Raw genomic sequence first — 24,473 nt, 5'->3', positions numbered from 1 at the left:
TAAAAGTCTTTATTGCTACTTGGAAAAATAAATCCATCATTGATATTAAAAAGTGCATATATATATATATATATATATATATATATATATATATATATATATATATATATATATATATATATATATATATATATATATTCACAGACAGACAGACATAGAAGATAGATAGATAGATAGATAGATAGATAAATAGATAGATAGATAGATAGATAGATAGATAGATAGATAGATAGATAGATAGATAGATAGATAGATAGATAGATAGATAGATAGATCTGAAACTACATTACATTGGATAATACTAAATAATATTGCAAACTATTAAAAACATATGGCTAATAAATAAAAAATTGGTCTGATAGTGACAAACTATAGATTTAAAATTACATTTATTAATTTAGGCATACTGTGTTCATAAAATAGTGTTTTAATATGTCATTAAGTGATTTTTGTTTCTCTCTCTCTCTATAAATAAATATATAACTATATATAAATAAATATATTAACAAGTTGTCTTGTCATTAAACGATTACATTCTATACGTCAATAAACTTTAACTATAAAAGACACCAATCTATGCATATAAGTGTTTTTGGGGTGGATAATAATTGTAAATACTTCAATACAGCCTACTAGTTAGTATGTATACGTGAATCTCAATAGTGCACAAAAAAATTAAACATGTTAAATGATTTCAAGAGTTAGCATTACAGCTCACACTGGAAACTACAGAGGTGAACATTAAAGATCTTTAAAGTTGTCCTAAATCTCATCAGTTACCCCCAGTTTTGTCTTGGAATAATTTTGAACATTTATTTTGATCTACTTCAAAAGTTGACAACTGTTATACAAGGTTTGAGCTGTTCCACCGGCCTGTATTCGGTTCCCCGAGGCACCGGCGTGGGACTGAGGCGTTCATTCCGATGAAGTGCGCACGTCACCGCTCTGATGTTTAACGAATCCGCGCGCCCATTGGAAAATCATGTTTTTACCAAATCACAACGTCTTGATTGGACATTTCAGGTGACGCCCACAAACAGACAAGGTGGGGTTTAATTATTTAACGTGACAAAAAAGATGAAGCTGTCAGACTGAAAATGCTGAAAAGATGTTTAATGTACACAACAGTTCACTCTTCTTTCACACCGTGCACGCGCTCTGGGAAAGCAACCTGCTTGACTAAATGTGTCTTATAATGATAATAGTCATCACAAAACACAATGCAAGCATATTTAATAAAGTTTATTGAAATATGCATGATCAATCAAGAGAAAAATGTGTTCAAAACAAGTCCGAAGTGCAACACGCGCGCACCACTGGGTTTGATGGCGCCTCGGTAGCTCCGTGTTTATAATGCCGAATGGAGGCGAAACGGGCGAGCCGTCCGTGATGAGAGCGGCGAGCAGGGGAGAGATTGAAAATGCGGATGTCTCTTTGGAAAGAGAAATGAGCGGATCGAGAGAGCTGCGCGTTGACTGGAAGGAGAGCGAGAGAGATGGAGGCGGGGGGAAGTCTCTCAGCTCTGCGGGGACTGGAGCGCCCGTGCCCTGGACCGGCGGCGCAGTGCTGGCTAACATTCAACCCTCCCCTTGTTCCAGCACCAGTTCCACACACAAGCAGCGACAGGTAAGGTCTAACCAGCGCCTCATCCTACCAACCGTTGGGTAAACAAACATTGAGAAGAAAAACAACATCAAAAGCAAATATAAACATTTAAACTTTAGCTCACTGATGGGGTTTTTGTTTAAATTCGCGTTGACTCGGTGCAAGGCACGGTACATTCCGAGGTCGCCTTACCCGAATTTCCCGTCCTGTGACTCGGGGAAAAACATCCTCCGCTTTAAATACCAGAACCGTTAATTTTCGAGTTTAACTCCACAAGCCGTTAACCTCGTTTTAACGCGCAAAACGTGCATCTTTGTCGTGTTTGGAAGTAATCCGCGCGGTCGTCTTCATTTCCGAGTCAGGACTCCATGAGGCTCGTGGAGGGAAGAACCAGCCGCCTCTGGTTCGCCATCAGGGAGCTTGGTTGTCTCACCGTGTGGGCTTGTTTTCGCTTGTGCTTACCGTGAAATCATAGCTCGCGATCATATTTGATCGTTTTCCTCGGTTATCTGTGCTTGAGGAGCGAACCGGGTAAGTTATGGGTGATTTGTGGTCGTTTTTTTGTCGTTGGGGTTGATTTGGGCTTGCAGCGTGCATGGAGGATAGTATGGCGGCTCTAGAACAGTCGTCACGCCAGTCAAGCGTCCTCTCTCTCGGCTGTTGCGTTTTTCCATTGTGACCACGAACAAAATTACACGTTTGCACACGGGATTGAGTCGCTTCTCGCCGAGATGATTTCGTTTGTTTTAATTGTGCTTTAATCGCCGAGTATTGATTTACATTAACAGTTTATTTCTTTCATTTCTGTTTTTCAAGCCTTTGAAGAGACTGCTACCATACGGCTGCACACACCGTGCTTTCACCCCGCTATCCTCGACACTCGAAAAGTCGGGGTAAAAACCAGATTTCTTTACGGTAAGAGGACACTTTGGAAATAATTTTTAGCATTAACTAAATAACAATGGCTTTTTGGGTTTAATTAAACATAATTTCTGGATGATTTCTTTAACGGGAGCTGGTTCAGCTCTCACCAGAGAGACTGGCTGGAGGGGGATTCAATGCTAATTCTAGCCAGCTAGCTCCGGTGTAGGTCAAGTCGTAGGTCGGTTTAATAGTGTAACATTTTAACTTTATTAAAAGATAATTGATTGAAAGCTATCGTTTGTGGACATGATGAATCCATTTATTAAGGTTTTCACTTGGATAAATAAGCTAAACTGTTTTAAACATTAAACAGCATTAATTGTATGATTTAGAAACGTGTTTGTAATATCCGAAACCGAATTAAATGTATGAAACATGAATTTTAAATGAACCCTTATAAATACTTAAAGACTAACTTTGACGTATTTTCCTTGAACCTGGAGCTCCGTTACCAAAGCTTTTGTTCTTTAAAAATCTTATTAAATCAACCAGCTTTTCTGGACATTTTTGTGATTGTAAAACTCAATTCTGCTTGAACAGGGTCACAAAGCAATGCCACCCGGCTGCCTGGGGAGCATTTCAGTATGGTAAGAAATGCCCTTCAGTCAGGGTCTATTTTAAAGCTGGACTGAGCTGGCTCACGCGCCGCCATTACACACATTCAGCGCAGCTGCGACGCCTCGCCCTGGAAAAAGCCTCGTGCCATTTTGTGACTAATTCAGTCAGTGCACACATTTGCTAAACCGCATCAGATTAGGACGAGCCCTCCAAAACAGTCGAGCGTTTTTAATACTGTCGCAATGAGGCTGACCCAGAGCGCGTCCGCGGCGGAAGCGAAGCCCCGCGCCCTGTCCCGTGTGGAGGCAGACGCTGGTGCTGCATGCTGAATCAGTCACTCATGATGATGATCCATCCCTAGCTGTGTTTCCCCCTCTCGACGAACACCGAAAGCAGATCCCGATCCGTGGTCAGCTGGTCCGTGTAGAGGCAGCTGCCTGCCTATCGCCCGAAACGCTCCTTCCTCCTCCTGTCCTGTAGTACCTCCCAGTATCCACTCGTCCGCCGAAAATATACTCCATTTTTGAGGCTCCGCAACGAAAGGCTCGTGCCAAAAAACGCGAGTCGAGCGCTGGAGATGCCGTTTTAAGTCTTAGTTCAGTAGACAAAATGGAAGATTAGACGGATTGGCTGCTCTTGCTGGTGTCGACTGCAGAGTTATTTGAGATTTGAAACCGTCACAAGCAATGGGCTCTGTCTCACGATGGAGCGTAAACGCTTAGGGGCGGTGTAATGAACATCAACCATTATGTGTCGGGCTGGATTTTAATTCCTCTCTTTAGGCAGCAATTCCTGATTCGGGGAATTCGACTATAAATGAGGATTTTTTAAAAATATTCGTTTGAAAAGATTTTAAACGCCGTTAAAGCAAATACAGCCTTAGAGAGATAGAGATAACCAAATATAAAAGTTTTATTTTTAACTGCTGCATGCATTTTCACGCCATGAAAAAAGCCATAGAAGCTTTGATGGTTTAAAAACAGACAAACAAAACACCCATATACTTGTTTAGGTTAAATAGAAAGTCAGGACCAACAGTTGAAGTGTTCTTGTTTCTTTATTAATTTCACGAAAAAAAGTGATAACTATGTGGGCTTCACTTTTTTTGTCTCAGATGTTTGTCACAATTCATTAGTTTTAGTTTTTTTACTCGAGTGATTCCCTAGAATGAGTGTAAACACTTAGGGGTGGTGTAATGAACATCAACCATTATGTGTCGGGCTGGATTTTAATTCCTCTCTTTAGGCAGCAATTCCTGATTCTTGGGATTCGACTATATATGAGGATTTTTTTTAAATATTCTTTTGAAAAGATTTTAAACGCCGTTAAAGCAAATACAGCCTTACAGATAACCAAATATAAAAGTTTTATTTTTAACTGCTGCATGCATTTTCACACCATGAAAATAGCCATAGAAGCTTTGATGGTTTAAAAACAGACAAACATAACACCCATACACTTGTTTAGAGTGGGTTAAATAGAAAGTCAGGCCCAACAATTGAAGTGTTCTTGTTTCTTTATTAATTTCACGAAAAAAAGTGATAACTATGTGGGCTTTACTTTTTTTCTCAGATGTTTGTCACAATTCATTAGTTTTAGTTTTTTCCTCGAGTGATTCCCTACAATGAGTGTAAACACTTAGGGGTGGTGTAGTGACCATCAAACATGCAACATTTGACCATAATGCACATGTTCTCACTTTTAAAATAGCTATTGAACCTTAAATGGTGTTGAACACAAACAAACACTTGAAAAACAGCATTGAAAAAAAAGTGAAAACTTAAATTTTGTCTCAGATTTTTTAGTCATGATTATTATTATTTTTTTCTCAAGACTGATTCTCTACAATGAACATAAATGGGCTGGTGTAATGAACATCAACATTATGTGTGGGGCTGGATTTTAATTCTTCTCTTTAGGCAGCAATTCCTGATTTAGGGAATTCAACAAAAATATATATGAGGATTTTTTTTGTAATTCGTTTGAAAAGATTTCAAAGGCTGTTAAAGCAAATACAACCTTACAGATAATCAAATATAAAAGTTTTATTTTTAAATGCTGCATGCATTTTCATGCCATGAAAATAGCCATAGAAGCTTTGAGTGGTTTAAAAACAGACAAACAAAACACCCATACACTTGTTTAGATTGGGTTAAATGGAAAGTCAGGACCAACAATTGAAGTGTTCTTGTTCCTTTATTAATTTCACGAAAAAAGTGATAACTATGTGGGCTTTACTTTTTTTCTCAGATGTTTGTCACAATTCATTAGTTTTAGTTTTTTTTACTCGAGTGATTCCCTACAATGAGTGTAAACTCTTAGGGCTGGTGTAATGAACATCAACCATTATGTGTCGGGCTGGATTTTAATTCCTCTCTTTAGGCAGCAATTCCTGATTCTTGGAATTCGACTATATATGAGGATTTTTAAAAAATATTCTTTTGAAAAGATTTTAAAAGCTGTCAAAGCAAATACAGCCTTACAGATAACCAAATATAAAAGTTTTATTTTTAACTGCTGCATGCATTTTCACACCATGAAAATAGCCATAGAAGCTTTGATGGTTTAAAAACAGACAAACATAACACCCATACACTTGTTTAGAGTGGGTTAAATAGAAAGTCAGGCCCAACAATTGAAGTGTTCTTGTTTCTTTATTAATTTCATGAAAAAAAAGTGATAACTATGTGGGCTTTACTTTTTTTCTCAGATGTTTGTCACAATTCATTAGTTTTAGTTTTTTCCTCGAGTGATTCCCTACAATGAGTGTAAACACTTAGGGGTGGTGTAGTGACCATCAAACATGCAACATTTGACCATAATGCACATGTTCTCACTTTTAAAATAGCTATTGAACCTTAAATGGTGTTGAACACAAACAAACACTTGAAAAACAGCATTGAAAAAAAAGTGAAAACTTCAATTTTGTCTCAGATTTTTTAGTCATGATTATTATTATTTTTTTCTCAAGACTGATTCTCTACAATGAACATAAATGGGCTGGTGTAATGAACATCAACATTATGTGTGGGGCTGGATTTTAATTCTTCTCTTTAGGCAGCAATTCCTGATTTAGGGAATTCAACAAAAATATATATGAGGATTTTTTTTGTAATTCATTTGAAAAGATTTTAAAGGCTGTTAAAGCAAAAACAGCCTTACAGATAACCAAATATAGAAGTTTTATTTTTAACTGCTGCATGCATTTTCACGCCATGAAAATAGCCATAGAAGCTTTGATGGTTTAAAAACAGACAAACATAACACCCATACACTTGTTTAGAGTGGGTTAAATAGAAAGTCAGGCCCAACAATTGAAGTGTTCTTGTTTCTTTATTAATTTCACGAAAAAAAGTGATAACTATGTGGCTTCACTTTTTCTGTCACAGATGTTTGTCACTCTCATTGTAAAAACATTTACAATGTAAAGACCTTATAGAATATAACTACAACATTGATTTTCCCACCATGAAAATAGCCATAGAAGCTGGCATGGTTAAAGTCAAACAAACAAACCACTTTTATACACTTCAGATTTGGTTAAAATACATATATTTACCACAGGAATATAAAATATTTTTGTTTACTTAATAATTTGATGGTAACAAATTGCATTGAAATAACGTGAAACAGAATGTGAAGTGTGGGTTTTTATCTTTTTTGCATCTCAAATGTTTTAGTCATAATGCAATCTGTTTGTTTTTCTCAAGAGTGTTTCCGGACAATGAATGGAGAAATGGACTCCTCTGCTAAAGCCACTGGTAAGAAACTTGTCATTTAGTGGTTTCCGCATATTATTATTATATGTTATATTTTATTAATGGCAATAAATATGATTTTAAAGTCTTTAAAGTCATGGTTTTTATTTCTGAATGCATCTTTAATTATCTATGGTTCTGATTAATCTGATTAGAAACTTTCAATCTGATCAAAGACAAAACTGTTTTGGTGTCCATGTCAAGTTAGATTTACCAGAGTGTTTTTGTATACATGGCCAATTGTGTGCAAGTAAAGTATCTGCTGTAAAGGGATAGTTCATTCAAAAATGAAAACGACGTCATAATTTCTCCACCCTTGACCTGTTCCTAACCTGTTTGAGTTTTTTTCTGGTGAAGATATTTTAAACAATGTTGAAAAAAGTGAATCTCCATAGCATGAAAACCAAACACTATGCAAGTCAATGGCTACAGGTTTCCGGCATGTAGCTTATAAATTGTTTTAACAAGTCAGTGGGTAAGTAAATGATGACAGAATTAAATTTTTTGAGCAAACTATTCCTTTAAATATGAACTTTTCTAAAAACAAATGTGAAAATAATTGCCTTTAAGTTTAACAGATGACAAAAATGTCTTATTCTGATCTGTACTTACATACTTTTAAAAAAACTTGCTACAGACAAAACCTAGTTAATTACAAAGTAAAATATTTTAAATGACAAATAATTTAATATGTCATTTTAATATGTCATCATATGAAGATTATTCAGAATTTGACAGACAATAGTTTTTATATACATGATATTGTTGCACTTCATAGGATTTTAGTGTCTGCTGTTTTCTCTAAATGATGGTAACTGTGTTTAATAGTCTGGTCTAATCTAGTTAGATTTAATTTTGTTACCCTGTACTCTGTGACGATAAAGTTGAATCTAATCTAGTATTTAAAATATAAACTAAATATAATTTTTTAAAAATGTTTTGAAGGTCCCGTGACCCGTTTTTAATAATTTTTAATAAAAATTATTTTTAATCATTTAAATAATTTTTAAAAAGTGTCCATTTTTTAATTTGATGTTTGACGTAATCTCAACTAAAAATGATGAGAGGGTGGGACATCACCTGTTTAAAAATAATAGCCACTAGTGTTTTGTTTTATCATAGCTCTGCCAGTGAAAGTTTTTGAGCTCAAATACGTCAAATGAAAATAGTCTTAAAGGGGGTGGGACATGTCAGATGCCAGAGAACATTTGATTGGTCAAGATTTGATGAGAAAATGTGCAATTCTCATGTGAAAATTGTTGATTGATTTAGGTGGAAGTGCCAACTTGCAAGCTTTACACGCAAATTTTGTTGCTGTTTTTGGAGCACAATAGCTTATAAATATTCTTATAACTAACAGACTGAAACTAACATCTAAAAATATATACACTTTTCATCCGAGACCAATACCTTGAATGAACAATTTGAAAAGAAACTGTCCTGAAAATGACTCTGCTCAGCATAAACCATGTTTACTCTCACAATACAAGTAAATGTGTATTGATTGTTAGTATGAAATCTATAAATTGCTTTTTTTTTCTTAGATTGTCCGATGAGGAGTGTGCTAGTATTTAGAAATCATCATATTATGTTTTATTGTTACAGTTTGGGTGCAGGATGATGTGTTGAAGTTGTTGGATGCCATGAAAGTGAATCTGCCAGAAAAAGATCTGGCCAAATACAAGACATCCGAGTCCCATTTGGATTGGGAGAAAGTGGCTTTTGATGCTTACTCTGCAGAAGTGTGCAAACAGAAATGGCAAGAAGTTTCCCGTGAGGTACGTTAATCAGTGACCAGTGGGTTTTATCCAGGACTTTGATTATCCTAAATGTTTTAGTGATCAAAAGGCATTAAATTTAGAGTTTATTTTTAGATCATGCAATTGTCACATAAAATTCCTGTTCTTTATATAGATACGCAAGTTCCGCACCCTCACCGAGCTGATCGTGGACGCACAGGACTACATTAAAAATCCATACAAGGGAAAGAAGCTGAAGGTAGATTGGCTTATGGCTCAGTACAGAAACAGTGGGTTAAGATTTACAGAGCTTGTCCTTTGTGGCAACTGTTGGTTAACTTTGTTTATTTGTTTTCTCTGCAGAAACACCCAGACTTCCCCAAAAAGCCATTGACACCATATTTTCGTTTCTTCATGGAGAAGCGTGCCAAGTATGCTAAGCTACATCCAGAGATGAGCAACCTGGATCTCACAAAAATCCTGTCCAAAAAATACAAGGAGCTCCCAGACCGTAAAAAAGTGAGTTCAATGAGATTAAAGGAAACATGGCCAAAGTTTGGACAATCATTAAAGAATTTCAAGAAAGGAGATCTGACATGGACTTTTAAAACAAACAAATTGAAAATATGAGGAAATTGTAGGAAAATCTCTTTTTCCTTTTTAGTTTTTCTTTATTTTAATGAAAGAATGCATTTTAATATTCAAAAAGTACATCCAATTTATTCAATTCAACTAAACCTATTCAATAATTTAAGGAACTCTGAGTATGTGTACATGGACACCAATACTCTGATTTTAATAAGATTAGGACAATGCTCTGATTAAGAATCTACCATGTAAACAGCCTTTTTTGATTACCTTGATCCAACTAAAGTCATAATCGAGGTAAACAGAAATGGATTAAGACATGTGGAATATGCTGATTTTAGTTGCATTGTTGAAGTGCAGCACAAACATGTAAACACCTTGATTGAACTACATTCACTGCATTTTTCGACAGCATAGTTTATACATACATGGTTGTTTAACACAATTTTCTGCACCTCCTGAGTCAGAAAAGGACGGCAAAATGCAGAGCCCCCCCATACAGCATGCGGTATCAAATTCTATTAAAACGCCAGTCCTTACTTCGTACTCTCATCTCAATACCTCAGTTTGTCTCGGGGGATTAATGAAATGCTCCTGAATGAGAGTGACTGCCAAGCTACAGCTAAAGTCGACAAATTAAAAATCAAATACCTGAAACTACAAGAAACTCCGGAGGAGATATGGATGGTGTAATGACGTACTGACGTTAATCGAACTATGTGCCATAACATGTAAAATGGAATCATGAAAAGAACATTCAAAAAGCAACTCATGTAAACACCTTAATCATATTATTGTTACATATTAAGGCAAATAATTTGATTACTGATATCATGTAAATGTAGGCAATGATATTTAGGAATTACGATTTAGCAACAATTAAGAATGCAACAATTCAATTTTTTTTCCAGTTGTTTTATTCTTGTTAAATAAATTGCATAATTATTCTCCAACAATTAAATCCTAATTTTATGATATAATATTTTAGTTATTATTTCTGTTAATTTTTTTTATCACATAAAATGGCTAAATGCTTGCAAAGTGAGCAGCTCTAGTGATAAAGTTAATCTAAAAAGTTTCTAAGAAGTTTGTCAGTAAAATCATATAAGAACCTCAATACAGGAGATTTGCAGTGCTTTCCACATATTTGAAAAACTTGTGGTGAGTGGATTGAAACACACCATTTACCCACATCACATAAATAGTTCCCTATATGCGACAAACAGTACATTATTTAATTTTTAATAATAATTGTTTATTATGACACTCTTTCTTTTTAGTGGTTTAATGTAAAAAAAAAACTGATTTTTAACAGATTAAAATAATAAAAGAAATACTTTTATGCTATTCAGAAGCCATGTGCACCCACTGACGTTTATAATCTGGTTCCTTCTCTCTTTCAAGTTCAAAGCAAACTTGAATGCCAAAGCATTTTAGATGTGTATATAAAATAGCCCATATGTAATAAATTAGCATTATCAAGAAGTTAGGACGATTCTAAGGGCCCACACATTTTGGTGGCCCCCCCAAGACATTATTAAGGGCCCACGACCCGACACCAACCCCCTCTCTTTATTCCACCTGTTACATCAAATATTAGCGGATCACCTGACAGGTACCAGCTTGCATGCAGGACTCTAGGGTAAATGCTTGTAAAGTGAGTAGCTCTGGAAATGAAGTTTAGAGACATTAACAGGTATAATTTGCATCTAGTGTTCAGTGGATTTCAAATCTGTTGCTGCTGTCCAAATATTTTGTGTTTGGTCTAGATAGCCTGTTGTTTCGAGTGGTACTTTCTAGATCAGTCAACAAAGCGTGCATTGTTTAGACTAACCCCGTCTGTTCTGACTGACCTTTTTGTCAACAGGAGAAATACGTGAAAGATTTTCTCAGAGAAAAGGAGACTTTTATGCTGAGCATGATGAAGTTCAAGTAAGTGATGCTTTCCCCTGACATTTACATTTCTAAATCAGCACTTTTCTCAAGGAAAATGTTTGTGTGTCATTAGGCAGGAACATCCTGACCTTTTGGAGAACGTTAACAAGAAGTCCAACGTTCCAGAGAAGGCCAAGACACCCCAACAACTGTGGTACAGCCATGAGAAGAAGGCTTTTCTTAAAGCACACCCTGATGTAAGCTCTACACAGCGTGTACATGCATGAAAACAATGATATTACATCATGTGAATGAGTTCCCAGCTAGGTCACTAGGTAACAGTGCTGCGTAATATGATTGCTGCCATGGTGCAACAGCAAAGTTCCTTAATTATTATGACAGAAAGAGTGTATAGTTCCTATCCATAGTGACCTAGAAAATAGCAACTTTTCATTTCCTGTCAGTCTTCTTACACAATATGACTAGAGAAAGAGTAGCTTTAAATAGGAAAAGTATCCTTTTTTTAGAGCGAGATGCAAATGGTCTAATCAGATTCAATTTCATATGCCAAGCTAAGCTAAAACTGCTCTCGCCAGACCAGGATATTGGCTGAATGGATCCAAAAGGGTAAAAATAAATGGTTTAACACTTGGGGAGTGTATTTTCAAGAGAGTGGAGTGGAGCTCACAAATGGCCTAAACACAAACCTAATGTCTCAGTTATATTTTTAGCTCTTATGCTGATTTTACCCAGCATTTAAACACATTGGCCTGATTTCTGTTCATTTAATTTCAACTTTCATTCACTGAAAGATTTCTTTACTTCAGATTAAAGCACATCAAAACAGAGCAAAAACTTTACAGTATGAGAGGAGGAAATATAAAGCAAACTTAGACACTTTCTTGACCCAAAGAATTAAAAAATGTGTTCTGAGCTTGTGGAGTTTAGGTGGTAAAAATCAAATGACACATAATATCATGAAAGCAATGTAGATAGTAAGTTTAACACATATTTTGCAAATTGTAATGCCTCATTTAACATGGCGACTAATAAAAAGTAAATACTCTGAGTTGGATTTAGAAGTTATCGCATTTTGCCAGCATTTTGAAAGAAATTATTTTATTAATGGCTCCTTTTATACATGGGTTACTTGCTTTGCTGGTTTATTAGTTTATACACCTGAATAACATAACATTGTGGCTTTTTTTTACCTCTCCAGGCGACCACCAAAGACATCAAGGATAATCTTGGCAAGCAGTGGCCACAGCTTTCAGATAAGAAGAGGATCAAATGGATCGCAAAGTCTCTGGAGCAACATAAACTATATGAGGTAAAGATTTTACCATTTTACACTGGATATTATTCATCACTAGCAGGCTCCTTTATAATGTGCAATCGTTTCTGTTTGTGTGTAGGAAAAGATGCGTGAGTTTATCCAGCAGCATCCAGAGATGAACATGACACAGGGAGACATCGTCAAATCCAGTCTGACCAAAGCAGAACGTCAGCTCAAGGACAAGTTTGATGGGAGGCCAGACAAACCACCTTCGTAAGTTCAGTTTTTTCTTTATGCAAAACATAGTCTGTTGTTTGTTTCTTTTTATTTTGAGGTAAAATGAGTTGAATGTTTATTTTATTTTTTTTTACAGAGTATTGCAGGGTCTGAAAGTCCTTAAAATGTCTTTAAATTTCAAACACAACATTTTTAGGCCTTAAAAAGTCTTACATTTACTGAAATTTGGGGTTGCAGTCTTAAATCATTTTAAAGGGTCTTAATTTTCCTTTGTTTATGTAAAGCCAATTAGTCCAACACACATCCAATCACTAACAACATATCTCAATGAAACTTTAGCAAAACTATTTTTTTTAAGTTATGTTGATTAAAAAAAGTATGTAAACAACTATGGCTTGTTTTGACACATTATTTAAAATATGTGGCTAAGAAATGACTAATTAGATATTATTTTCTGCTGGGCCATTAAAAAATCCTTGGCATTAGCCCTATAGCAGTCTGAAATTTCATTCTTCATGGGCTTAAAAAATCTTAAAGTCTTAAATTTGATTTGGTGAAACCTGCAACCCGGTTTTAATAGAAATTTAATTATTGTAACTTTCACACAGATCAAATGCCTACCTTCTAAATTGCAGGCTTGTGACTCACAGTTTTGAGTCTATTATTTAAATAAAGTGAGAGCCTATAAACTAGCAGTTCTGAGACAATAAAGTCGATGAATTATGATGAGAATTATGAGATGGAAACTCTATTTGCAAGAGCAAAAATCAGATGCTAGAAGCACGTTTTTTATTTCATAGTGAAAAAGGGCAATAATACAAATGTAACTTGTTTTTTTCTGTTGCCTTTGTAGTGTTATTGTGTTTAATATTAATAAAATTATGTATTTCAAAACATTTTCTTTGATTTTTTTTTTTTGTATTTTTATTAGCCCTCATTTTTATTTTAGTAATTGAAATGCTTTTGATTTGGTTACATGGTTTACTTTGAATCCTGTTTTATTCTGATATGTCGGTAACATTTTTTTTGATGGCCTATTTGAGTATTAGTAGACTGTCTGTTTAATATCTGCTGATATTGCTCCTTCAACAGACATTTAACTCACTATAAGGAACTTTGTAAGTACTTGTCAACTTACACTAACCCCAACCTCACAGTCTACTAATAATCTAATGAGAATTAGTTAACATGTAGATGCAATGTAACTTAAATTCAACAAATGGACCATCAAAATAAAGTGTGACCAATATTTCTTATCTTTCAAATGACCAGAATTGTTTTTTTTGAAGTTTTAGTTTTTGTACAGTGTGTATAAAGTCAAATCTCTCATCTTTTTTTTTTTTTTTTTTTTTTTTTTTTTTTTTTTAGAAACGGTTATTCTTTGTTCTGTGCTGAGCTGATGTCCAGTATGAAGGACGTTCCCAGTACGGAGCGTATGGTCATGTGCAGCCAGCGCTGGAAACTCCTCAAACAGGCCGAGAAAGACGCATACCAAAAGCGATGTGAACAGGTCTGTAATGCACTCATTCAAACAGTGCTTTTATTTGGCACACTTCCATATGTTTGTCACCAGTTGATAATCTAAACCAGAGGTGCCCAAATGCAGTCTTGGAGGGCCGGTGTCCTGCAAAATTTAGTTCCAACCCCGATTGGACACGCCTAAACTAGCAAAACAAGCTCTTTTTAGGTATACTAGAAACTTCCAGGCAGGTGTGTTGCAGCTTAACTATGCAGGACTCTGGCCGTCCAGGACTGGATTTGGACATCTCTAAACAAACCTACGTTGGTGCATAAAAAGTAATTTCTTGCTTTAAATTTGCTCTACACAGAAAAAGAAAGAATATGAAGTTGAGATGAACCGCTACTTGTTAGTAAGTATACCTTAATCATAATCATTTTTATTCTTTGTTTTTATTTTCTTATACTTCTCTCTTTTATTCCTGTTTATGTAAAGCACTCTGAATTAGCTTTGTGTATGAAATGTTCTATATAAATAAACTTGCCTTGCCTTAATGAGTATAATAGATGCTCGCTTCTGTTGGTGTGTTGTTTGTACAATTTTGCTGCTTGGTTTGCATTTTAAACATGCTGTCTGTGCGTGGCAGAGTATCTCAGAGGAGGAACAGCAGAGAATACTGTCAGAACAGAAGATGGGCAGCTTCAAAAAGGCCGGCGGAATCAGCAGCCCGGCTTCAAAAAAGAAAAGCTCTAAAGCAAAGGTCAGAGCACCTGTCAATCATCTTGAATTAGCTTACAGTATGGTTGTCACGATATTATCAATTCAGGCCACGATACCATACCAGCTGAAGTATGACGATACCAAGTAGTATCGCAATACTGTGTTAATTCATAACTCAAATCTATGAAATAAAGCAAATTGTCCGAAATACTATTTTATATGTCAGAATACTTAAATTCAATTCCCTTATTATTGAAAATAGATTATTTGTAGCAGCCTTTCACTGCTTTTTTTGAATATACTATGACTATAATAATTGATCACGCCATATGATCCATCATGACCGCAGCAAACTATGACCCGTATGCAAACAGGTAAAATGAAAGTAAAATAAAGTGGTCTATTGATTATTTGCTTGCACAAATGTTTGAGCATTTTAGTTTGTAAGTTTAGTTTAATGTTTGATTTTTTTTCCACATGCAACATATTGTAGAACCGTTAATGATAATACTACCGTTTACAAACTAAAGGGGTGCCACCAGTATTTTGGAGCCATAGTATCGATGTGCTACCGAAGTACCGGTAAACTGTGCAACCTTAGCTTACAGTAAGATAAACTTAATTTCTGTAATGGCCTTTTTTTTTCCTGTTATCCTAACAGCCTAGCGCAGAAAAGCCCAAGCCGCCCATTTCTGCAATGTTCATATTCTCTGAGGAGAAGCGTCCAAAACTTAAGCAGGAAAAACCTGAGCTTTCTGACATGGAGCTCACCAGACTGCTGGCCCGCATGTGGAATGAGCTTACTGACAAGAAGAAGGTAACGTTACCATCTGGCATTGTCCTCATAACATCGCTGTATTAGTTTACTTAATTGTTTTCTAATCTTTCTAATAGGAGAAATATAAAACCCTGGAGATGGCCCTGAAGGCAGAGGCTGAAAAACAGAGCAGAGAGGAGAAAGGGAAGCTACCAGAAACGCCCAAAACAGCTCAGGAAATCTGGCAACAGAGCGTCATCGGAGACTATCTGGCCCGGTTTAAGGTATGCAGTTATAAATGAAATTCACTAAAACAGTGTTTTGTTAAAAAGATTGCACTTTCTTACTAGAGTTGTCATGTGAAACTGACAAAATGAAAAAATTATATTTGTGCATATACATTAGATTAGTCAGTACTGAATCCAAATCTGGAGCTTATCTAATGAAATAACTTAGGAGAACGGTCCAAAAACTAGAACACCCAAATGTATATGTTTTACAAAAAAAAATGGATAAAATTTTGTAGTTTGTCATTTATTTTGCAATGTTTTGCTTGAATTCAATTGTATTATCTTTAAATTGCTAAATATGTTTGGTTTGTTAAAATATTATTTTAATAAATATATGTTTAGTTTAAATGCACCAAAATACATTGCCTATATTCAGTGAGAAATGGAGAAAAACATTCATTTTCAAAATGGGGTGTACTCGTTTATGCTGAGCACTGTATACCTGCCTGTATAATCTTCATTTAATTCTCATCTTTGGTTACACATTTTTAAAGTCTTAAATTACTTTTTAGTAAATTAAGTTTAATTTTAAATCATAGTAACAAGTCTTAAGTTCGTTTAACTATAGCATTAGTTTTTATGAGAATTTCATTTTCCTTGTGCTTCATAATAAAGCAAAGCGCTAGCATAATTTCTGCACTGAGGCTCATTGTCTTCATTACTGGCACCTTCAGTGTTCAACATGCTCAAAATTGAGCTGCATTACAGCTTCATTCAGGACATCATTCAGAGATGTTTCTTAAAATTGCAGATTTCCTTATTTATTTTTTTTAAGTCTGTGGAATGTGCTGTGTGTATAATCATGCTGTAGTGGTATATAGATATGCAATGAGTCACAACAGAAAGTAAAAGATAATTTAAATTACTCAAGTGGATGAATCAGGAGTGTCCAAGCCTTTACATACTTTATATATAATTAATTTAATTTTAAGTTAAATAATGTATTTGTATGTTCCCTTTAAAATATTTCTACAAACAAAACTCTTCATGTGCTCTTTGTTATATGTAGTTTGCAACATATTGGTGTTGTGTTTTCCCTTCTTTTTTCCTGTAATGTACTTTAGTTGGTCTAAAAAGGATTTTTAAAAAGTCTTAAAATGACCCTCATAAAACCTGCTGAAGCCCTGATTATATACTAGTATATAATATATTAATCTCCCTCTTTTCTTTCACAGAATGATCGGGCGAAAGCTCAGAAAACCATGGAGGCCACCTGGAACACCATGGAGAAGAAGGAGAAGATCGTGTGGATCAAGAAAGCTGCTGAGGACCAGAAGAGATATGAAGTGAGTTCTGAAAAATTCCAAGAAATTAGTGTCTGCTGCCTACATTTTTTCATAGAAATGTAATGTGTGAAAGTATTCACCCCCCTTTTTTTATTCTTCTATCTTGAACAGAGAGAGCTGAGTGAAATGCGATCCCCTGCCCCAGTGATAACCCCTGGGAAAAAGATGAAATTTGACGGCGAACCTAAGAAACCACCCTCGTAAGTTTATTCAGTGTGTGTGTGCAAGAACTGATTATTTACAATTCTCACATTTAGACCTCCTAAATGAAGAACTACTAGTGTATGAGGAAGCTTAATTGACATGCTTCATCTATCTCACTGGTTCTACTTAAATCATTTGTACAGTTAAGTATACAGTTCTACCATACAGTTCTACCACTAACAATGTTTAGAATATTTAAATATATTAATACATATATTAATCAGTAAGTTACTGGTTTGTAGTGTATTTAATATATTAGTTTTATTTTGTAATTGAAGCTAATATGGCATAGTTCACCTTCTGTTGAACTGAAGAAAGCTGCAGATCTGTAACCATTGACTTCCATAGTAGGAAACATAAAGATGTACCAGTCTTCTTAATAATTCTCTCTTCACGCTTCTACAGGAATGGTTATCAAAAGTTCTCTCAGGAGATGCTGTCGAATGGCGAACTCAACCATCTGCCCATGAAAGAGCGCATGGGTGAAATCGGAGGCCGCTGGCAGAGACTCCCTCAGAAAGACAAGGACCGCTACAAACGCATTGCAGAGGAGAAACAGAGGCTTTACAAAGTGGAGCTTGAGCAGTGGCTCACGGTAACTTCATATCTTTACTATTATTTACTAAAGATTTCATATTTTTTTTTTCCTTTGGCTTAGTCTCTTATTTATCAGGGGTCACCACAGCGGAAGGAACCAGCAATTATTCTGGCATGTTTTTTTTTTAATTAAATTTTTTGCAGACACAGAAAAACATATATAAAACATATGACCTATAAAAAGACACAGCAATGCATATAAAGAGAGAGAGGGAAAAACTTACAAATCTTTAGAAATTAAACAACACTATTAGTCTTTGTTTATGGATCCCACATTTTATCAAATTTTCCCAGAAGAGGTCAATCTAATTCTTTCCAAATGTGAAGTGGAGTTGAGTCCAGGATGCCAGTCAGAAAAAAGAGGCCTAACATTTTTCATCCAGAAACAAAGGATAGCTTTTTTTTTAAAGCTATGATCATGCCATACTGGACAGGTAACAGTACATTTCAGTTCAGAGTCTCCAGAAAATCTGACCAGCCAAAAATTGCTATCATTGGGTCAGGGAGTAAAACACAATCGTAAACCTTAGCAAAGAACTGGAATATTTCTAACCTAAAACTCTGAACTTGAACACACTGGCATATGTTTTACGCAGCAGATGCTCTTCCAGCCAATACCCAAACACTTACATTCAAAACTCATGCGCTACTGCCAATTCATCCAATTCACTTATACCACATGTATTTGGACTGTAGTGGAAACTTATGCCAGCATGTAGAAAACATGCAACCTCCATACCAGGACTTGAACCAGCAACCTCCTTGCTGTTAGGCAACAGTGCTTGTTACTAAGCCACTGTGTTGCCTTTACTAAAGACTTTTCACCCAAAGATAAAATTCTGTCTTTTGCTCATCCATCACTTGTTGCAAACTTGTTTAGGTTTGGGTTAGGATTAGGGTCAGATATTGACTTCCATTGTTCCTATTTTGCTTTTTTTCTCGCCAAAATTATTTAGGAGATTTTCATTTTTCTTAAAAATGAAATCTTAAACCTTTTTAGATGTTTCTCTTGTGTATTATTTATTGCTGTTTATGTTTTAAGTGATATTTATAAAATATTGTAAATTTGATCTGGTTTTGCAATTAAATAAATAGCCAGAGAAGCTGATGTGGCAATAAAATTCAAAGCTCTCACCGTTTAGCATATATTTAACCATTTGAGGATTAATTTCTAAAATTGACTGTTTAAATGTGTTGAACTGAAGAATAATAAAATGAATTTCTCCCCCACAGAGTATATCATCACAAGAGCGAGCTGCGTATAAAGAATACAATTCTCTGGTGAGTGAGAAACATATTCCTTCTCGAATCAGACTTGAATCATCTACCACTTAAGAGTCTTTATTATTATTATTTACATTTTTATTAACTATTAAAGGCAATACTCTTAATTTAAATGTGACTATTTCTGCCTATTGATTGATTTTTATTTCCCCTGCTTTTCTTTAGAAACGGAGGAGTACAGCAAAACCAGGTGGCACCAATGCTAAAGTCAAACCTAAGGCTAAAAGATCGGTGAGTTTGATCACACGGGCTATTAAATCACTCTTTATTTCAACATTTCATTAAATCACATTTTTATTGTTGGTATGGTTTTATGTATTATTTCATTTTGTTCTTGTCAAAAGGACGATGAAGAGGATGAAGATGAGGACGATGACGATGAGGATGATGATAAGGACTCTGACGGATCATCCTCTGATGACAGTGATGATGACGATGATGACGACGATGAAGATGTAAGATTCATAGCTTAGCTTTCCTCGCTTATGTCGGCTCAGACTTTCATTTTTACTATAAATTACTTTAGGATATTTTCATGTGGGTGTCTCACAACTAAAAATAGATCTGGTACTGGATATCGTAGCCTCTGTTACTTTTTACCTAGCACTTTTTTTTGTTAACATTTAATATAATTTACTTAGGATATGCGTTTTCACATTCCAATGCCTAATTATTAAATAGTTAAAATGACTGTAATTCAATTAAATGTTCTCAAGAATAAAATATAATGTGTTCTTTGGAACAGCACACTTACATTGTGTAACTACCCGCCGGTTATTAAAACAGTCCACGCTTCCAAATACTGATGTCCATCATACGTTTTATTTATTGAACACCGTGAAAACTAAAAGATAAACAAATAAACAAACCAAATGTTTCACACAAACACAATCAAAAGGACCTCAAAATAAACAAATAAAATATAAAACTATGTTTAGTTTACGGTGTTGGCCTGATAACCAGCTGTAGAGTAAACAGGAGCATTTAACAGGTGCTTGCATTGAGATCTCACTATGCTGAGTGACCATACAAACTCTCGCAGGTTAAATCAATCAAAGAAAATCATGTGACCTCCCACTGAAGCTAACCGGAAACAAAGAAATTAGTAACATAAACGTATACCAATAAACATTTAAATACTGAAATACAAATCAGTAAACAAAAATACAAGCTGACCAATCAGCGTCAGCTACACATTGTGAAGATCAGTGTTGTGCTAGTTACTGAAAAATTGTAACTAGTTACAGTTACTATTTACTTCGTTCAAAAAGTAACTCAATTTCTTTATCGATTACTTACGCCAAAAAGTAATGCATTACTGTTAGAAGTAATTTTTGAGTTGCTTTTCCAAAGAACATTTTTAATGCTTCCATTAATGTCATGATAATGTGACTTCAGTGGTGCATGGAAAATACACTGTTGATCAGCTTCAGTTCCAATTAATTTGCATTCTCACAACCAAAACACAAGACCGATTTAAACAAAAGGTCATTTTAGACACTAATTCATTTAAGTCAGACCAGCAGCATTTTTAAAAATTACAATGTGATAAAGCAGCTAAATAATAAATTTGGAAACAAAAAAGCCAAAACTAAAGCTGGGTTAGGAGTGGGTCCTGCTGCCGATAATGTCTCTCGGGCCCCCCTAAATGTATGGTTCCTTAGAATCGTCCCTAGCGTCGCCCCTGTTACAGTAGTAGTTACTGTCAAAAGTAATGCTGTTACAGTAATGCATTACTAGTAACATGTTATTGCTCACCACTGGTGAAGATATTATATTGTCATTCTGGCATTATTTAGTGAGTGGCATAAAATGGTCTTAAAGTGACAATAATATTGTTTAGCGCAATATTTTTGGTGCAATATATCATACAACAAAAATAGACATCCTGACAGGCCTAGTTATTTTGGCTGAGCACACTTTTTTTTTTGTTTGAAGTGCATTTTCTTACATTTAAAATGAATACATCTGTTTGTTTTTGGTGTGAATGTGCCCATCAACATAATCATCTAAATTATTCCCTTCCAGAATGAAGAAGACGTAGAGGACGAAGAGGTGGACGACAAGGAGAACAAATCTGAAAGCAGCAGCAGTTCTTCCAGCTCTGACGATTCATCCGCTTCAGACTCGGACTGAGCCGGAGCCGAGTCAGGCTGAGCCCACAGACTGCCAGAAACGCTGTGAACTGAGCCATGAGCCGAGGGTCTGAGCCTGCTCCCGCACTGCGCTCCTCCCACCACAGGAGGGAGCTGTCACACATCTGCACACCTTCTCTTCTTTTCACCCCTGCACTTCTGCTTTTATTCCTTTCTCCCGCATTCAATTTGCTTGGCAGGTTTTTAGAACTAATAGTCTAAACCGACACCAGATCATTGGGAAAGAATCAAAAGGCTGTAGTGCTCTGCTTTTTGGCTTGACGTGTTATCAGGACGTCCTGCGTTTAAAATTAGAAGAACAGCAAGCAGCAGGCACTGTTGTCTTTTCAGTGAATGAGCCAAAGAGTCTCTTGGTTTTGCAGATTTTATCTTTTCGTTGTTGTTCAGGAGGTACAGGGGACCAAATACTTGCACTCTGAAGAATGTCTGCTTTCTTTTCCTCTGTCTGTACCTCTCCTGTGTTTGCCAGCTGCGTCGTTCCGCTCCCATTTTTGCTTTGGCGTTTTTGTTTTCCTTGCTTTGTCGGTTCAAAACAAATGTGGTATTTCAGGAACAATGAAGCCATTTTTTTGAATGTCACCGCATGGACCCCGCTGGTCTCGGTGCTTGTTCGCAAGGCGTTTGTGCCCTTACCTGCACCCGATGAGGGGGTTAAAGGTGAAAATGGACTACTTTTTTTGTTTGTCCTCTTATAGGAATGCTGCCCGTAGCCGTTTCTTTGTGATGTGGTGAAGCCACAGAGGATTTTGAGTTGAAGTTCTCTGTTCATTCAGACTGATGTTACATATTGAGGACTAGTTTATCAGAAGTTCGTTAGCTTTTTTGTTTGTTTGTTTGTTGGGGCACCAAACTTGATTCCCTCCTGTTTGTTAAAAATGGTTATCTGTCGTTTGAAGCTGACTTTCGTTCCTCTTTCCAACCACTGTTTATTTGGTGCTCCAAAAACCTAAAACGTGATTTGATATGTTTTAAAATATGATGGATGTGAGTTACCCCACAATTCAGTGCACTTATGATGGAATCCCTAGTTCACTATTGCCCATTTATTATTTACATATTCAGTATGCCTCCTGCATTTCACTCATTAGCCCATAATGTCGACCACTTTACAGATCTTTCATGCACCAGCTCAAGGAATGTAACGGAGAAGTTTTATTTAAGAGAGGGGTACCATTATTTGTTGTGTGTGTGTGTGTGTGTGTGTGTGTGTGTGTGTGTGTGTGTGTGTGTGTGTGTGTATGTATATACGAACAGTTTTGAGGGTGACTGGTATATTCTCTCGTTCCAACACCCTGGCCGGAAATGGCAACTAAGTTAAACCCACAACCCAGCTTCCTGCACTGAGCTAAAACCTTTTACTCAGTATTTTTTTTACGCATTGGGCCACTGTAATTTATTTTTTTCCTCTGATTGCGTTCAATGATTTGCATATGAATACAAACTAATTATTATTTACGGAAGATTGCTATCAAAATAGATGCTCAATTTGCTGAACCAGGCGTGCAATCTTTGACCGAGGCCTGTATCATGTGTGATGCTGCATTATTGGGGGAAAATAAAAATACCCGATGGTTCTAGATGATTTGAAAGAAGGGCCGGGATAAGAAACCCAGTGGAACTTTCAAGATTTGTTGATATTTTATAGGATTTTGAGACTTTCAAATAGATTTGGGTTGGGTTCAGTGCTGTTGTAAGGTATTTGTACATATAGATTTCTCTTTTTTTCTTTCTCCCTTTGTAATGAGTGAATATTATTGCGTTTGTATTTTCAGTTGGCTACACTGCCGTAGCCTCAAGTTAGTTTGTCGATCGGGGGACATGTTTTTAATTTGGTAAGTTTTAGTTTTTACGCCTCCCCATGTTTGTTTATTTGTAGAAATGGCAAGAAAAAAAAGCTTAAATTTGTACTGCAGATTTGAAACATTTGGACATTTTCTATAGCAAAAGATGTTATATCCCTGCAATTTACAATTTGAGCAAATAAACCTTCTCTTAAACAGTTCTTCTGATTCGGTTTTGTTTTTTCACTCACCGATTTGTTCTAGATCGTTTGGTCTTGTTCGTTCTACACTAAAAAAAAAACGTTGAGTTATTTATTTAACCCTTTTTGCTACCCCATCAAGAAAAAAATATTTGGATTGCATTTCTTAAGTCATTATGTGACTAATTAACACACTCAAAGCATTTTTTCACATCTCATAACTTCTAAAATATCAAACTTTACCAAATGGTTGATATGTTGATTTATAGTAAAAGTACCAGAATTAATATGAATCTGAAAAATATGAAGTGCAAGACAAATTTACTGAAAAACAATAAAAAAATAACACATTTTCGGATAATAATCTTTTTTAAGTATGCCATAAAATATTTTAGATTCTCATTTAACACGTTTAATTCATTTTTTCTTTTTTTTTTTTACAATAAAACCAAAATCAAGTTTAGTAGTGCAACAGGATTTTTTTAAAAAATTTTTTTTAAAGATTTTTTTTGTAAACCAACAATGCTGTGTGGTAACCATTATTTCAAACAGTCATACTTTAAATGACTTTAAAAACATTCACGAAATGTTCAACCATTTGGTAGAGCAGGCATTAAAAGGGTTAACTTAACGGTTGAGTTAAAAAAAAAACAATAGTGCTTGTTTGGGTTTTTACCTTTTTTGGTTATTTATTTATTTAATAACATTTATCAGTTGCGTTAAAAATTTAGATTTTCAACCGTTAACTGATTTAACTGACATATAAATACACATATTTGAGATATTCGGTCGTCATGCTCGCCGTTAGCTTCCTTGTTTAGTCCATGTTGTTTATTTGTTCTTTATATCATTAATTCTGCCTGTCGTCTTGGTATTATTTTCCAACTGTTTTTTTGTTTATTGTTTTGTATGTTGTTTGAGATTGTCTGTTGATTGTTCTATTATTCATTTCTTCTATTGTTTATGTTCTTTTGTTGATCTTGTTCATCATGTTATTAGCTTTTATTTTCCTTTGTATTTTTTTCCATCAATCATTTGTTGTGATTAGTGTTGTTGTATTTGTCTTTTTCTTTGTTTTTGCTGTGCCTTTTTGTTTGTCTTGTTGATTTGTTTCATCTGTTCATTCCGTTTTCTCTTCTTTGTTTATTTGTAGCTTTTCTTCGTTCCCTCATTCATTCT

The 24,473-nt window shown here is 35.4% G+C and overlaps 1 protein-coding gene across 4 annotated transcripts; it reads left to right on the top strand.

The window, feature by feature from the left end:
• The first annotated feature begins 1,595 nt into the window (after positions 1 to 1,595).
• ubtf (upstream binding transcription factor) lies at positions 1,596 to 23,316 on the top strand. 4 transcript variants are annotated; one of them, XM_087242294.1, is made up of 22 exons: positions 1,596 to 1,626; positions 2,422 to 2,520; positions 6,798 to 6,848; positions 8,451 to 8,623; positions 8,760 to 8,843; positions 8,948 to 10,689; positions 10,838 to 11,104; positions 11,181 to 11,304; positions 12,267 to 12,377; positions 12,463 to 12,596; positions 13,929 to 14,070; positions 14,390 to 14,431; positions 14,666 to 14,779; positions 15,401 to 15,556; positions 15,634 to 15,780; positions 16,962 to 17,072; positions 17,184 to 17,272; positions 17,682 to 17,871; positions 19,107 to 19,154; positions 19,323 to 19,388; positions 19,502 to 19,612; positions 21,186 to 23,315. In XM_087242294.1, the coding sequence occupies exons 7-22, from the start codon at positions 11,082 to 11,084 to the stop codon at positions 21,291 to 21,293; spliced, it is 1,716 nt and encodes a 571-aa protein (XP_087098420.1). In that variant the 5' UTR covers positions 1,596 to 1,626; positions 2,422 to 2,520; positions 6,798 to 6,848; positions 8,451 to 8,623; positions 8,760 to 8,843; positions 8,948 to 10,689; positions 10,838 to 11,081; the 3' UTR covers positions 21,294 to 23,315.
• The last annotated feature ends 1,157 nt before the right edge of the window (positions 23,317 to 24,473 follow it).

This window comes from Danio rerio, chromosome 3 (assembly GCF_052040795.2).
Source record: "Danio rerio strain M-AB ecotype USA chromosome 3, GRCz13ab, whole genome shotgun sequence".
NCBI classification, from domain to species: domain Eukaryota; kingdom Metazoa; phylum Chordata; class Actinopteri; order Cypriniformes; family Danionidae; genus Danio; species Danio rerio.
Note: the sequence above shows the minus strand (reverse complement) of the source record. Positions and strands in the feature narration are given on the sequence as shown.